The sequence below is a fragment of the Mchenga conophoros genome, linkage group LG8, assembly GCF_057382185.1.
Source record: "Mchenga conophoros isolate Kocher_MC1m ecotype Shallow Benthic linkage group LG8, M_conophoros_male_GT1.1, whole genome shotgun sequence".
In the NCBI taxonomy this organism is placed as follows: domain Eukaryota; kingdom Metazoa; phylum Chordata; class Actinopteri; order Cichliformes; family Cichlidae; genus Mchenga; species Mchenga conophoros.
Window position 1 is genome coordinate 25035319 of NC_140533.1, and position 17336 is coordinate 25052654.

At 38.7% G+C, this 17336-nt stretch overlaps 1 protein-coding gene and 1 non-coding gene across 2 annotated transcripts; one reads left to right on the forward strand and one right to left on the reverse strand.

The window, feature by feature from the left end:
* Positions 1–401: 401 nt before the first annotated feature.
* Positions 402–473, forward strand: trnac-gca (transfer RNA cysteine (anticodon GCA)). The gene has a single exon. It is a non-coding gene; the product is annotated as a tRNA-Cys (tRNA).
* Positions 474–1357: 884 nt separating this feature from the next.
* On the reverse strand, positions 1358–16908 carry LOC146568859 (plexin domain-containing protein 1-like). Its single transcript, XM_085285190.1, has 13 exons — positions 16382–16908; positions 9130–9290; positions 5775–5918; positions 5620–5689; positions 5397–5519; positions 5193–5311; positions 4963–5062; positions 4614–4709; positions 4442–4523; positions 4313–4373; positions 4110–4227; positions 2842–2999; positions 1358–2104 (listed from the first exon to the last, which is right to left on the reverse strand). The coding sequence occupies exons 1-13, from the start codon at positions 16455–16457 to the stop codon at positions 1979–1981; spliced, it is 1434 nt and encodes a 477-aa protein (XP_085141316.1). The 5' UTR covers positions 16458–16908; the 3' UTR covers positions 1358–1978.
* Between the last annotated feature and the right edge of the window lie 428 nt (positions 16909–17336).

A 17336-nucleotide genomic window follows, 5' to 3' on the forward strand; every position in this document is an offset into this window, starting at 1 on the left:
ACAGGGTTACAACTTTTTATTTAAAAAAAAAACCCCATACACAGCACTAACACAAAAATTTAACCAGTAAAGAAAACAAAGAATTTTCCATGCTATTGATGACGTGAATGATAAATAGATATCACCAACTGCTACGTGGGGACATGATAATATACTGTACTGCGGTTCGACTTTGTTTATTTGACGCCCTCTGCTGGAAACAAGCTCGATTACAACCAGGTCTGCCATTTTTGTTTACATTGTTAAGTTAGCGGAAAGCTTCGGACTAAACAAACCTGTGTATTATAATATATGTTGGGATTTATGAGTAAATGCAAGAAACAACTATATAGTATATTCAGCGTGTCAGTACTGAACATGTGGTATATTCATATAGCCAAAACTGGCCTATTTCGTGCATCGGGGGTATAGCTCAGTGGTAGAGCATTTGACTGCAGATCAAGAGGTCCCCGGTTCAAATCCGGGTGCCCCCTCTTTTCTTTCCTTGGTGACTTTTTGTCGTTGCGTTCGTATAAATAAATGTAATAGAAAACTTCACCGATTGCCTAGCGATATATGAAGTTTATTCCTTACTTAACGAACATAATCTCTACGAGTAGCCGTATGTCTTTTTGTCGCTTTTATGTTTCCCACCGCGTCTTAAAATACTATATTCCACCTTATCTAAAAGAAATTCTTCAGAGGGTTTTACCACTAAATTAATTACATGTCCCAATGTGTACTTTTACTTTACTTTTTGATTTTGTCACCATTAGTTGTGTGGAAAATCTCTTTTCTTATTAATCTGCAAAGTTTACAAGTATTTATAGACGTTGCAAGCGGTTAATATGCCTGTATGTTAGCAAAACTATCGGAATATCTGTCTCTGCTCGGTACACACCTTGATCTTTAAGCTCAATATAACAAATGATCACCGTGGCTGCGCTTGTCATGTGGAATTTCGTGTTGTGTTATGGCGCCATCCTGTGGCAATGCTGTGCACAGCCCTAAATACCTTACATTTTTGCAATTTTTAACCTATCATGGGACTTCAGCAAGGAAGGAGATAAATTTCCATCCATCCTAGCTGTCTCAGGGCGAGACAGATGCATTTGCTGTCAAATAAATTTGCATAAAAAATGAATTCCATACATGCAGTCATTTTGAGTTGTTATCACAGCAGTGCTTAAGCTATAATGTAAATTTATTTTTAAAAATTAGATGCACATGAAGTATTAATGCCCACATAAGGTATTTCTCTAATAGTATCTTTAATGCTGTTTCCTTATATTTTAAGGCTCATTCATTTAGTTATAAAAATTGAAAACCATCTAAATAGATGTTAGTCACTCACCAGACTATGACCTTGAGATCAAAATCCAGACTCGTCACCAGCTTTTATTAGAAGACATTTAAACAGAAAGGTTCAAAGAAAACCCTCATAACACGTCTCTAAAATTCATCCAAACAACATACGTCCTTATAATCACTATCAGCTATAAAGCTAAATATCTGTCGTAGTGAAGTCCACATAGATATAACATTTTATGAACTCATCGTTGCTCGCGTAGAAGTTTCATGAAACAAAAGTGACTCCATAAAATGGATAAAAACAAAAAACACAGAGTAAAGTTGAGTGGTACATTGATTTGCAGTATGAAGGCTAGTTTAATTCATTCCCTGACAGGCCCTTGCATCATTGGCTTTTGGACATTTGCATCTCATCATTTCTGTACTGCCGTCTTCCTCTCAAACCCTCCAACCCTTAGATAATATGGCTAATCCTCTGTGTGATGGCAAACAGCAAAAGACACAGAGAAAGCTGGCAAGAGCTACAAGAGCAGTTACAGTAAACACTGTCCAGCCTCAAAGGTTGGAGTAAGGACATCTTGTGTTGATGGTCAGCCTGAATGTCCATATTCATCCTCCTGTAGTACCGCAGTTTTCCTCAAGATGGTGTCCTCTCTTCCACTGATTGAGTCCTGCAAGTCCTAGACCCTTAGCAGCAGTGCTCAGCTTCAATGAAGCCTTCCTTTTCATGGCCCCCGAGCTCGACTTCAGCATAACTGGAGTGACAGCCCTGATTGCGGAACTTCATAGAGGGCCAGTAGTTATTGGTGCGTCGCTGCAGACAGAGAAACAGTAGTAGGTAAAGACCACCTAGCAGGCAAATGGGAAGATGCAGGCTTCAACCATAGACGGCATAAAAGATGAATGTAGCCACTGGGATGTGCCTATTGCACATCCATAAATCCCCTAAACTTTACTGCAAGTGCTTTTATGAATTTTAAAGGTGAGTGTTTTCAAGTCAAGAGTGGGTTTTACTGTGAAGCCACAAGCTCATTGGCCCATTGGAGCTTAAAGATCATCAGGAGAGTGTTTCCAGTGTTCAGGGCTGTTTTGTCACAGACTTCTGCAAGTCTTTTTGCAGACACATGAACATCACCCACTTCTCATTCATCAGGTGAATCTGTCATTTCATTGACCTGTGAAATAAACTGGTCACCCAGTGACAGAGTATGCATGCTTACACGTTTCACCTGTCTGAAGTCTGGTAGTTATGTAGACATTATAAAAGATGGACATAACTTCCAGGTTTAAAAGGGAAGCCAATGCAGAAGTGCCTTAAATCTACATTCCTTTTAATACCAGCATCAATGATGTATTTCAACAGTGGCTTAAAACAACTTTACCACCACCATCTGACCATAGCAGTATATTACAGCCCACCAGGTCAAAGTGAAATTAAGGGAAAACATATATTTTAAGACAAGAAAAGGTCCTCTATATTTTAAAAGAAAATTAAAGTCTGTGACCATCCCTACTGCAGAGGGAATGAGAGCTGGATGTTGTTTTTCTGACCTGCATGAGGTAGAATGGTGGAGCCACTGTGGGATGTGTGTTGATGTAGTAAACAGCCAGTAAGGTGAGAGCTACAAGCAGAACTAGAGCAGCCACAACGCCTGCGATGATGGCCGTGTTCTCTGTCATCCCGTTGTTTGGAGGGCTCGTCTGTATATCTGAAAGGAAGGAAGATTGTTGCTCCTGTTAAAGCATTTCTAAATATAGAAATGCCTAGGTAGCTAACTATGGACTTTACTTTGGAAAACTCTGTGGCCAACTTCCTAAAACTAAGTGGGGACAATTTTCGTTTTCAAATTAAAAAAAAAAAGAAAAAGAAATTCATGTTCACTTGTTTGTATTTACAGTAAATCTCCCCAAAATCTGTATACACAGAAAATCAACAGAAAAACATTAAAAAACAATCATCAGTCTCTTCCCAAAGTCCACATCGAAAAACAAATATTTGACTACTTTACTGTTGGACTTTATTAAAGTTGAGTTTGACACTTACATAATCTTTATTTAACTATGATAATAGAACACATGAGATTTAAAATCAGTGGGTTCTTAATTAGCAGAATTTATACAAATAAATAAGTAGAAACATATAGATGAACTTAAAATTTTTGAACATATTGAATGAATAAATTGTGGTCCTAGGATTGATCCCTGGGGCCTACCCCTGGTTAGATTACAAGCTTTGGAAATCATAGCTTCTGCTCACACACTTCTAATGGTTTCTTCTGATTATTACTGTCAAAAGTGAAAATTTAGTTATTCATAAAAAGTGTCCCTGCCAATGCAACAGAAGGCACTCCTATTTGCTTAGGTACATTTGATTTTACATAAACATGTCTTTGAAAAGATCTACACAAAATCTCATATATAAATACATAGATAAGTTCAGCAATTATTAGGCATAATTTTATAGTGAGACTAGCTTTATGATAAGCTTTCTGTTATTGTTATTTTTTACATTCTGAAAATGTTTGCAAAGATGTACAAGTTTAAATCTGACACAGATTTAGGGGCTATCTACTGTTTATATTGAGTCGTGCAGCTGGTACCTGAATGCTTATGCTCTCTATGGAAATTCAGCTTTAATTCTGTAATGCTCAGAAGTCAGAGAGCTACTAGTAATTCTGCTTCTCCTTAATCTATTCACAAAGGGTCACATTTTGCATGATCCCCCAAAAAATAAACAATTAAATATTCCTTCATTAATCCTTCACCAGTTGTGGGACTGAGTTTTTGCTGAAATACCAGCACTGTATTTTCCAACTCACCCCTAGTAACAGGCTGTTCTTCAAGCACTGAAACGGTTGGACCTGGAGAGGAGTGATTAAAGGAGCTCATAGTTGCTTCAGGTAGAACTGTGTTGTAGTCCTCACACATGCCTTTAGCCTGAGTGAATGCCGAAAAGAATGACTCAGGAATCAGTAACAAAGCTGCTCATCTCTCTCTTGTGTAATATGGTAATGAGTCTCACCTCTTCAGGGCAGTTGTAATCCAGCCACTCTTGTCTATGTCGGTCTATACCATCAGAACATCTAGAAATGAAAAGCAAAGTGAGAAAAGGCGAGAGTCTCATAACATCACGAATTGAACTTTGTCTTACCGTTGAAGTGTGTTGCACCAGCCACAGCTGCTTGTCAAGTTGGATGTTAGGCAGAGATCACAGGATGTGTGTTGAAGACAAGCTGGGGAACGGGAATCGCATCATTACGCAGTTACGGGGTGAGTAATGAGGCTAGGCTGTCGAACAAAAACTAGTTTGAAACAGAACTTACTGGGCAGAGGTGTGAACTCAAAAGCTGATCCGCTCACAATCTTTGTGGTGTCAATGGCAACACGATGATACTCATAGATAGTACGCCGCTTTGCTTCTATCAAGACAAAAATTGAATGTCAGCCTTTCTTCTGTATTAAGTCTCATGTGAAAACTTAAAATGAAGTCTGTTCTCCATGTTTCTGAGAGGGGACTAACTCCTGTTCAAATTGAACTACTTGTAATGGAAAGTATTTAGTTTCTGCTTTTACTCCTCTGCCTTAACTGGCTTAATAATTTACTAAAATATGAATAATTACTTTAAATTAACAGTAGAGGAAGCATCTCTTTTTTATTTTAAAGGAACTGACCTGACAGCAGTGATGTAGGGAGGTGTCCCATGAAAGCGTCAGATAGTCCAACTTTCAGCGGATGCTCAGTAGAATTTATTTCCTCCACTGGCAATGGGATCTCAAAAAAGAACAGAAGTTTGTTTTGACACTGGTAAACCTGACATTCAAGCTGAGCTGTGTTTTTTACAAAATATTGAAGTGGTGGAATTATATTTTTTGCTACATCTGATTAAAAATACATAACTTACATCTTTGTAGTTGAAAACAATTGTTCCATTTTTGTGGAGCGCTGCCTGGAAAGTAAAAGGCCCCGCTGCCTCTCGGTCCTTTAACCGCACTTTGTCCCACTGCACGACAAATAAATTTCCTGGGCAAAGCAGTATACAAAGGCCAGTCAGAGATACCCAGGAGCTCCCAAACTCTAGAGACTTCATAGAGGAACCTTTACCTACCATTATCCGAGTACCTCACTGTTGAATTTTTAGTAAAGCTAGGGTCAAAATTGGCCATGAGGGGAGCGACATACTGGGTGGCGGTTAGCATTCTGTGAGTTATTTCACCCATGTAGATGAAACCTGAAGAGAAACATTAAGAGAAGTGAACTGTTAAAGATTTTAAAAACACCTCTACCTCATGGTCGAACAGCACATCTTTAAACTGAAGCATGTGACCTACCTCCAGTTGCTATAATAATTTGTCTCAAGTAGTGCCCATAGAAGGGGAAATCAAAGGAGAGTGCCACTCTCTGTGAATAAGAAGACATGTCAGATGTGGTTAAATCTGTCTGTAAATCAGACATTAGTGCTTGAATGTGCGAACGCTCATCTCACCGCTGCCTGTCGATGCGCGTTGGACAGTATGCCGTGAATTCTGACTTGGTTTTTGTGCAGGTTGTCCATATCCACCCACAAGCTTGCAGTCTGTGTGTCTGTTGGACCAAAACTCTGCCATCTGTAGTACTTCTGGGAGTCCTCCTGAGAGAAAGAGGTCACTCATTAGACAAGTTTCCTGAATACATTAATCATGGTGAGGTAGTTTAGAGTAGGTCTCTGTATGAAATAGACTGATTTATATTGAAATCAATGACTTACTACAGGACTGGATAATTCAAAATGTATACATTTTGGGTAGCTCTAGCCACTCCAAAATAAAGATGCATAGTTTTCAATCTTGTTTTATGTACATCTTAAACTAGTAGTCTAAAGGATTGCTACGTGCATTTCCATATAATAATAACAAATGAAAAAAATAGAACATCTTACCCTTTTACATATCTCTGAGAAGAAATCTTATCAAAGAGAACTCATCTTTATGAACATTTGGGGGATTTTTGCATCCTATTGTACCAGTTTCTAATAGCTAATCAAAACATTTATCATCGTTCTAAACAGATTTCTTACATTTGGGTTTGTACAAGGTACTTTTTTTTAAATTACCTTCTTCAGAACTTGACTTTCACCAACAGGAGGCAGCATTTTGTGAGTTGGTTTGTTGAGATTTTCCAGTGTTTACATTTTGATATATATGTTTTAAGCTACTCTATTTCCTCTGCTCTTAATGGCTTACTTAGTTAAATAAAGCTTATAATTATTCGCTGCACCATATTGTAGTACAGGTATTACAGGTATTATTACTGGTATTAGATGAAAGTACAGTCTTACCTTTTTTCCTCTTTTTTGTGAAAAATATTTAGGTTAGTGTAAGTGTGAAGTGAAAAAAAAACCACTATTTAGTCGATCAGCTCAAAAATAATGTGAAAAAAGCAAAAATGTCTTATTTTGAAAAAACAACTGGGATAAAACTCAGTGAGTCATGCAGGGATTTTTCCCTTCAGTCCTTCTCACATAGTGCCACTTGATGGAGCTGTTTACACATTGGCTTTGACAACAAGCACTTGTGTCTTCATACAGATCTCCAGTCTTGATGGCATTATTAATCTATAGCATAGTTGAAGGTGACAGAGAGCAATGGTTCTGGGGTTTAGTATGGGCTCAGAAAGTGGAGCAGTTAAATGCAGCTCCGGCTGCTCCACTTACAGCAAGTGACCCACTTTTTTCTTCCATCTCCACTGCCTGACACCAGCCTGTATTTTCTAGGGGGATTCTAGGTGAGGAGAATAATCATTTATTTTCCCTCACAGCTGACTGACTTATTGAAGTGACTCTGATTGGACAGGAGATGGAGGGTTTTGGAAATTGGGATCAGGCCTCCCCCTAAAAAAGCAGCAGCAGCAACAGCATTATAACAGGGTTACTTGTGATCCAATCCAAGTGAGTCACACACACATGCACATACTCGTGCGCAGCCATGCTTAAACAAACACTGTAAGCTGGCAACACAAGTATGTGGTCTGTTTTCAATTTGAATTGTAGGGAGAGGAAGAAAAAAACGTAGAACACAATTTATTTGGGCTAATTTTTACTGAGGCTGATTGAAGTGAAAGATGAGTCTAGGAGGTAAGACACTCATAAAACCTCATCCCATGCACTAAAAACACACACACGCAGACACACACTTCTAAAATAATGACTGGAAAATGGCACAGGACAGTGATGTGCTACAGGCTTTACCTTTGACTAAACTTTATTTTTTCTGGCTTGGCAGTAGCTACTTGACTTGTCAGCACAATATCATTACCAAAGCCATTTACAGTTAGAGTTTGCCTCACATTTATCTCTTCATATTGTCATACACAGATAACAATGAGCTATATTAAAGGTTAAAATGTTGTTAGGGGTCAGCATACCAACCTGTGATACCCCAGCCTATGGTTAGGTTAATTCTGCAGCATTCGTGAAAGTAACTTGTTTCTTGGTTTAAAGATTATAATAACCATGTAAACATCACTATATTGATTGACACTAAAGATTCTTTGGCTTTGGTGTAATGGATGGTTTAGTTTTCCTAAAATAAGTAGGGGATATTTATCCCTCAGGCTAATGTCATTTTAAGTTGGCAGCTATTAATGCCCTTTTTCTTGCAGAACCAATAAATATAAGAATTCTCATTTCTGTAATTCAGCTGACAATGACTTGCACAGCTGTGTTGACCTCATTCTCACTGGTCACAGTTTTTGGGGCAGTTTTTCTCATGCTCTTACTGGTTGTAGCTCTGTGGCTGTACAGTTTTCTACAACAATGAGCCCTCCATAAGGAAGTATTATGCAGTTTAGGCTAATTTTAGCATAATTTTAGCAGAGTTAGATAATACAATACAAACAGCACATTCTGAAGCTACATGCAGTGACGCAGTCTCAACATACAAACTTAGCAACAAAACTGACTCTGTAGACAGTTCCTCTGTAGAACTTTTAAAGTTCAAGACAGTACAGTTAGAAAATGGCTGAATAATATGGGTTGTTTGGACTGCTCTTCTCTCTAGAAAGAACATAACAGCATGCTAAGGTTTGCACAGTTGCAATCCTAAGTGCCCGTTGGAAACATAAAACCAAATTGAAGATGTTTGGTTATTATTCACAGTGCCATGTTTGCAAAAAACCAAACACAGCATATCTGCTCAACAGGAAACCTCATACCAACTTAGAGTTATGACAGCTGAAAGTGGCTCTATAAGAAACTGTTGGCGGTTTTGGCCATCGCAGTCTTACAAAAGGTTTGCCAACACAAAAACATCTGTTTTATTCTAAATAGGACCATAATTTTCTAAATGAACATTATTCTCAATTGAAAAAGAGTTGGCCATCTAAGAAAAGATAAGATAACCTTTATTAGTCCCAGACGGGGGAAATTTGTTTTGTTACAGCAGAAAGTGGACAGTGCAAAGTTAGAGAACACTGGAATACAATAAGAATAAGATAAACAATTAAGACAGTAAAGACATTAGGAAAGTGTTTACTTTGGTATGAAATCGACTGATATGAAGCTCACTTTCTCATGGCCATCTAGCTGGACCACAACCAGAGCAGATGCCCCCTGCTGGCCATTAGAGAGATTGAAAGCTTAAGGAACAGCTATACGCTGTGTAGCTTTAGCTTCAAGCATAGGCATGATGTCATTATTTTAGAGCTTACATTAAACTTGATATTTACTGTATGTGTTGTAAGTAAAAGAGCAATGGGAGCGTCATTTCTATGAACAGAATTTAGGCCATATTAAAATAGTTGATTTTCCTACTGTCACTATTGTAATCTAAGGTCTTAGCCATGAATCAGTCATTGCATCTCACCACTATGCGAGTCATGTTGTCAGGCAGGGGACTGATATCAACTCCTCCTCCTCCTTCAGCCTGTGAGCTGCGGGCTTCCCTGTGTTTGTGTGGGGTCTGCTGGTCTCTCCTGGTTCTGTGAAAACTGGACGGATCTTCCAAAGCAGTTCCACTCCATGCATCTAGAACAACACAAGCAGCAGCACACACATACATGCAGATTCATTCACGATGATGTACTTCTTGAGGATTTAATCCATGAATAAATACTCTCACCACATAATCTCTCACCTGTTGTTAACCATCAATTTGAGACATAAGAGTTCAACAAACAAAAAGCCACAGACTTGCTTACTAAATCACAATTACTTTGAGGAAAAACAAGATAATGTAATTATCTCTCAAAATGTGTGAAAACTGTGTTATAGACATTATAATGACTTTGACTTTAAACTCTGTGGTCACATCTGTTCTTTATTGGTTACCATAATCTGGATCATTAACAGGCATACATATCTAAAGAAAATTAAATCCATGTTTAGAGGTCACGGAGCAATAACTCACACAGAGACAGAAATAAGATCAGCACAAACAACACCGTAGATTTTGTATACATCTGTCATGCAGAAATAGGGGCATGATTCCTTTTTAATCATGTGGTGCCAACATTGTTCTTTGTTCAAATAATCCCTGTGTATGTACAAAAGGATTGTGGGGGTTTGTCTGTGTGTGCATCTTTTTAGAGCACTCACATCTCTACTGACCACCTACATTTGTGTGGGCTTTCGTGACATCTGCTTAACAGATCATAGATGGCTGTTTATGTTTTTTTCAACCGATCTATGACTCACTGTCCACATTTTTAGTTGGCAGTTGCAAAATCAGCAGAACTCACTGATAGTACAACAGGGTTAAGAGCTCATTATTCCCTCTGAAACAGAGGGATTAAATTCCCTTTGCTGTCTGGTTCTGAGCTGTTAGTTCACTGAACTGAGCTATTAATTAACAGCATGTTATGAACATTCCCTTCAGTGTGAGAAAGATGAACCCCGTCTCGAAGTTATGGCCAAAATTATGTGGATAACCCCCCCCTTCAGTCTGGAGCTGTTTTATTGGATTGACAGTTTGTTATGATTAAAATGTTAATGCCAGATTATAAGTTTAGCAGTAGTTTGTATTCCTCCCCTGTCTCATCTAACATGAAAGGCCTGTGTACAAAAAAATAGGCCTGTAGAAAATGTTTTTCACCGTTTGTTGTTGAAGAACTGCACAAACCCCCAACCATGACCCCATCCTGCAGCTCTGGTATGAACTGAAAACTTTGACTGTGATCCTAAGATGACCTAAGATCAAAGGCTGGACTTGCTAACGTGCTTGAAAGTGAGATTGGCAGGAAAGCAAATCGCTGCTGCATAGGCATAGCTTTGTAACCTTCCAGTTTCTTAACACAGGCGGTAAATTAACTATTAGTAGTTTTACTAGTAATTTTTTCACAGTCATCTATACAATCAGACTTCGTGTTGTGACCAGTGGAGTCAATCTCTGCTGGGGGAGAGGGGAGCTGCTTTAAGGCACTTCTGCGTTGACATTGCTTTCCATCTTTTATATAGACATATAGACTATATATTAATACAAAAACTACAATGAATATTTATGACTAACTCACACCTAATCATAAAGACTGAAAAAGATGGATGTAGTTCCTGGGTCTTAATGTATCTTAAAACTGCATTCTTTTTAACGATCACCAGGGGGAAATACATGTGGTTGCAAAAGAAGAGAAAGTGGCCCTCGTCCCAGGCCTCTGTAAACACTTTGCTGATGAGTTTATGGGCTCAGTCGCTCATTTTGTGTCATACTGAATAAAATAAAATAAAATAAAATAAAATAAAATAAAATAAAATAAAATTTGTCAGAAAGAAGGATTATCTAGCGCCTTGGCGTACAACTCAGGTTGAGGCTTCATAATGGGACTTCACAAGCCAACGTGTCACGGTGGCTATGACCTTATAGTTTTTGTGCACCTAATATAGTTAAACTTAGTTTTATAAAAATAAAATAAAATTAGAAATTTGTGGCTTCAACATCAAAAGGTTCCTGTCCGGTTTTAAAGCCCAACATTAACTGCCTGTATTTTGATTGTTTCGCTGATTCAAAAAACATGCACTCCGCAAAGTTATACCTGCTACCACACAAACAGAGAGTGCATAAAATAAATATATATAAAATGTTAATTTTTCTAAAGTAAGAATGATATTAAATTAAAAAGTCTTAAGGGACAAAATAGGACAAGTGAAAAAGAGAGGTTATTACACACTCGGGGGAGATTGTGCTAATGAGGAATCTTGTTTGATTATGGTGCGGTGGAAGCTAATTTCACTGCTGCAGAACAAAAAGCTTCTAACTGGGTCAGATTGGCACTTATCATCATCATCACTAAACAGCGGAGGAGGCTTCAAACAGCAGAGTTAAACAATGAGGAGGAGCTTTGAGGAGCAGGAAAACTGAAAAGGGGAGTTCAGGGGCTGCACACAAGTTAGCGCAGTTTAGGCTACAGTCTAATAGACCATGACTATACTTAGATTTTTCCTGCCACCCTTACAATAGGTCACTTTGAGATTTGCTTTACAGATCTTCCAAGTGTTCACATTTTCTTTCCTGAAACATCATTAACCTTATCTAACTGTCTGCATGTGGGGCTGGATGAACTTCAACATCAAAAGTGTGCTGGGCTTTGCATAAGGACCTGGACTTAAGACAGGCCTCAGTAGCATCATGTCTGGCAGACACATGTGCGTGTGGACCCTGCACTGGGAATGTGCAAACTGGTGCAAAAAAAAAAAAAAAAACCTATGCTGATGAATGGTCTAATTGTTGACGCGACAGATATGATGTGTGACAGATGTACGGGTGAATAGTCAGTGGCTTCACTGCAAAAATGCCCTCTGATGTTGCTGCTAAATAAAATCAAAGGCATGAAACACATTCTGACAGTCCTTTGAATTTACATCTATGCATCTGCAGGATGTCAGATTTTCTGCTTTTTTTTAGCCAACCTCACATATCCAACAGCAGAAAATCCTTATTTCTGTGCCAAGTCTGTTGACTTGATTAAGAAACATTAAATCCCTTAACAAATGCTCGCTATTTTGAGGAGATGGCACCTGCATGGCAGCGGTGTCCACTGTACCTTCACATGTGTCTGCATTGCAGCAACCGCCACAAATCTAGTGGGTGTTGTCAAACTAGGACACAGCCTGATGAACCATATACATTGCTCTGTTGATACATGGATTGTATTCATTCATGCCAGTACCATGTTACACACTCCTATTTCCATTTCTCTCATTTTTTGCTCTATTTTTTTCCTTTATAAGTATGAAAATGCAAAGCTGTAATATAATAACAATATAAACACACAAACCTTTTACTTATCCTTATAATTTACCTCATTATCTGTTGTCAAAGACAGATATCTAAGAAACACAACAGGGTATATTTTCTTCTGTATGAAAGTATTTTTTGAAGGCTCTACAAAAACCAGAGCCACGTTCCTAAACTGAGACAAAAGCTAAATGGCCTTTCAGTCTGCTCAGATGGATCAAGTCCATGGGCGAAAAATACATTTCTTCTGAAAACAATATTTTCCTGGGTAAATGTGCAACACTTTGAAGTTTGAGTACAGGCGGGAATACATCGAGGGCATGTACTTGGTCAATGAAGGGGAAAGAGAATTATCTGCAGGCCCATCAACAGAGAACAAAAGGCCAACATCTTTGCTCCAGAGGCAGACACACTGAAGAGAGTGAACTATTGTGCACTGTCCAAACACAGCACACGAGAGCAGATTAAATCTCAAGATACAATCAAAGTCTTGACCCTATCACTCTTTTCTAGTGGTGGAAATGAGACACAGTATTACGTGCTTTGTCAGGACAGGGATTAGGGAACAATAATCACAAGACGAGGTCATCGCTTGTCGACTCAGTATAGTTCAGTGCAGTGGTTTTATTATTTTGGATTTTAAAAGGGTGATCTGTGTTAAAACCAGCCTGGAGCTAGTAGCGTGGGAGGACCTATTTGGCACCTTATCCTCAGAACAGCAGTAACCATAACACACAATCGCAAACACTAGCAGCTGGAATGATAAAGACCTGAAAATAAATAGAAAAATGTGGTGTTTAGATTAATGTGCACAAATTGACAAGGGTCAGTTGTTTATGTTTTTGAACAGATCTTTCATTTTCAGTCCAGATGACATATGATTTGAGTTTGCAGATGTGCTTGGCCAGTTGTAGTTAACTGTTTATTTAGTGCTTTAATATTTATAGTCATAAATCTGAGATTACCTTAGTAAGAAATGTGCAGTAGCAACCAAGAAATGACTTCAGAGGAAAATAATGTTCTGCCCCTTGAAATGATAAGTGCAGCCGATCAGATTAAAATCAAAATAGTCTTGTATAGATGCCACATTGTTAAAAAAAACTCTTAATAGTGCAAATCCATCTACATGAGGCAAATGTTAACCACATGGGGCTAGAGGTAGTCTCACGTTTTAACGTCTAACTTAATAAATACACAAAAGTTTAAATTAATGATTTAGCAATGACCATCTATTGGAAAATGCTGTTTTGTATTTGAAAGCAATTTTCCACAACTTATTATTAATATAAATGAAAGCCACAATGTATATTTATAGTCTTTATATATCTGTGCATTCCCTTTTTCTGTTGTAAATACTGTTAAAAACTTTAAATATTATTTCAGCTGCTCTTCTCCCGCCTACTGATCTTTGGGTTGCAGTAGGTCAGCGAATCTCTTTTTGAACCATGTGTTTCTTGTGAGACCCACATGTGTTCACTTTTGTAAACTAGTTCCAATCAAAATGCGAGACATCATCTCAGTATGTGGAACGGCGGAACAAGGGACAAATATGCTGTGCATTCCCATATAAAGTGGAACATCTGGTAACCCTCGCTTCTGGAGTCCATTGCCAATTTTTGGAGGTTTCCGGAGTGTTCAGGCGATGTCCAGGCCAAGACTTTGTCCTCCGTCTTCTATTCACTGTTTGTTATGCAGAAAAGCTTTTTCAGCTAAGAAAAAGCTAAAAAATCGTCAGGTTTAAAAAAACTACCCTTTGGCTAATGTCTGTTTGGCTCTTCGTGCAGATTGTCTGCCTGTACACAACCAGAATCTGCTCAAACATGATTGGTCATTAGGAACTTGGACTACAAATGGAAACTATAGAGGTAACACAGATCCAGTCCCTTATAGTGGTTACTTGTACATACATATAAATTAAAGCTACTTTGTCATTAAAGATCCTTGTGATTATAGTTTAGATTTCAAGCCAAGGTGGTTATCGCACAACTTTAGAAGTGCACGACTGTGCATACGAAACATAGGTTGCTGTCATTTGTTGACCAACAGAGGTCTTGCAGCAAAGGCATTTTTAAGCAAAAAACTCCCTGTTGCCTTAAGACTTTTAAGCTCTGACACTGCATTATTGTTTGACTGACGTGTTTTAGCTTTTGACCTTTATCAGCATCATCAAAGCCATCAAGACCATAAAGTCAGACCTTTTCCTCTCCACCTTGAACGTAGGTGGTTGTGCCAGAAACCTATACTGTGCTTCTTCCATTAGGTTCTAGTTGGATTGGTTGTTGTGGAAATTTGGTTCAGCTAACATGAAGATGATTAGTGAATAAACTTGGGCTTCTCATCTAGTGCTTTTAGCCCAGATACCTGGGCCACATGTTGTTTGTATTTAAGATTAAATGGCAAAAGTTAGCATGCTAACATGCTAAGGATACTGACTGCTAAATACTGTTAGCACTGTTACTGCACGTTAGCAACTAGCATCTTTATAGACTCATAGTTACAGTGTTGCCTGCTTTTGCACAAACTCATTAGCACAGGTATTTTCCTGGTATTTTTCAGACAGATTTGATATAATATGATGATATCCTGCTTATAAAAGCAACACGTACATGGATATATCAGCATTCATAAAATCCACACATATCTTTTATGTGGTGTTTAACTTCTGTGAAATTTACACTGAAATTTGCAGATGTGTAAACAGTCTTGATGGTCCTGACCTTTGAGAAAGTTGGGACAGCCATGTAGTCTTTTTACCTAACTCTGCTGTATTATTATCTGCTCTGTAAAAGAGATTTGGCATCATCTGCAGTCAGGCGTTCCTTTGGATAAGTCATTGAGCGTGTAGTCATTTAATTACCAAGCTTCCAGCACTTCCTTTTTAGTATAGAGCTGTTCTACTTTCTGTTGAAACAGAACACTAATCTAAAAACGTCTGAGTTTACAGGGCCCAAATATGAATCCATCTTTACGAGGGAGACTCTAATAAATTGATCTGGATCACTGGTTTTGGAGTGTTAATAGGAAAGATGAGCCTGGACATTATGCTGGACTTCGTGTGACCGTATATTTGAGGAGATCTGTCTCTCTGTATGTCTGGTTGTCCTCTGCAGAGCTAGGCCCCTGATCAGAGGAACTGGGACCACAGGAGAGGCCAGAGAAACTAGAGCACTGCTGATTGTCGGAGGAGGAGGAGGAACAGCGGAAGAACGGGGGCTGGCTAAAAATAATATATCTCCAAGGAGAACAAAAATACATACATGCACACACGCACCAACACACACCTACAGATAGGATGGCAGAGGATCCATATACAGGAAATGCACAGAGCAGGTGATGAGACACAGTCTGAGATGAAACTTTCCAAATTTAAGAAATCCTAGCTCAGATGCTGTTCTCACTGACTGACTTTCATCTTTTACTTTGGAAATGAATCTTAAACCCTCAAATATTTATTTGTTAAAATCCAAAATTCTCATTCACAGGATCAGTATTATTAAAGCAAATGAACCCCAGACATTTATTTTCCCCCCTCCAAACTGGAAATACAGAGGTTTTGGAATAGCATCATGAAAAGAGAGAGAAAATAAAAATCCAGACTCGCACACCATCTTTTATGTGCTTCCTGTGACTGACAGTGAGAACTACCACGAGACCAGTTAACTTCACGCATGCACGTATCCATAGACATGCCATAAAAAGTGCCAAAAAGCATTTTAAGCCTTCCATAGTTAGTGACAACAAATTCAGGTGTGTGATATTAACTTTAACTGAGATTTTTAGAAGCTGTTTTGTGTGGCACTTGACAGTCTGTTGTGCAAAAAGGTAGTCGTAATGGTGCTGTTGTTTGTAGATCTGTATTGGGTGTTGACGTTAAAGAAAGGGGGCTTACCTTCATGCTCTTGAGCCCAGACTCTGCCTAGCTCAGCCTGGGAGAGACAGATGAGGAGAACAGCATAAAGCCCCATGTCCGGCTGACTCTTCTCCCTCCTTCCCCTTCTCTTGATCACTCCTTGTCGTCTTCTTCTTCTTCTTTTCCCCAGTTTCCCCTCTCACTTTGTGTAAAGGAATAGGGCACCTCACTCCACCACTCCCCCACCTTTCGTCTCTGTCTCTTCGCCTCTGCTCACCCACACAATTGCTGTTTCCTCACTTCAGCCAAGTTTTACTGCTTTTCTCCCTCCTCCTTTTTTGCCCTTGTTTGGCCCTCAGAATACTGTCTCAGATGATCGGTCCATAACGCAGGAGAGATGATAAACAGCTGAAGTGAAGAGATGTGTTTTCTCTGTGCTCTTCCTTTGCTTCAGTCACATTTCTATCTTTGAATTAGCTCTTCACTCGGTTGTCTCACCTCCTCCCCTCTGGATGTCTGTCTGTCTCGCTTGTGTTTTTCTGTTTTCTCCAAAACAGAGCTCTGGATTTTTAGAAGACTTCCCAAAATGAGGAAATATTTATGTATTTCTACATTTTTTTTCCTTTCCTTACACAGTAGAAAAAAAGGGGGTGTTGAAGATGGGAGGAGCATGTCTCCCCCATGTGGAAGCAAGCTGAACCAAAACAAATGTGGTAGTTAAATGGTTGGCGTTTTGAGAAGAACTTCCTCTGTAGTCTGTTACAGAGATAATGCACATTTTTAATTGAAAGGTTTGAAAAGAACTGTTTTTCTACTCTTGGTAGTAGAAGATTATTTGATGAGGTAAATATGTTTTGTGTCCAACACTTGAAAAAGAAGAACCTGGAATTATTTAGGTGCTGTTGATAGTGGCGCTATGGTGACCATTTTTATTTCCCAGTTTCTTTTCCCTCTAGGAGTGCTATATAAGTCTCTGACAATTTCATTAGGTACA

Coding starts and splice junctions, on each gene's coding strand:
- LOC146568859 (XM_085285190.1), bottom strand. CDS start 16,457: ATGGGGCTTTATGCTGTTCTCCTCATCTGTCTCTCCCAGGCTGAGCTA. Junction 5,312..5,396: donor AGTGAGGTACTCGGATAATG/GTAGGTAAAGGT, acceptor TGCTTTGCCCAG/GAAATTTATTTGTCGTGCAG. Junction 2,105..2,841: donor CACCATTCTACCTCATGCAG/GTCAGAAAAACA, acceptor CTCTGTCTGCAG/CGACGCACCAATAACTACTG.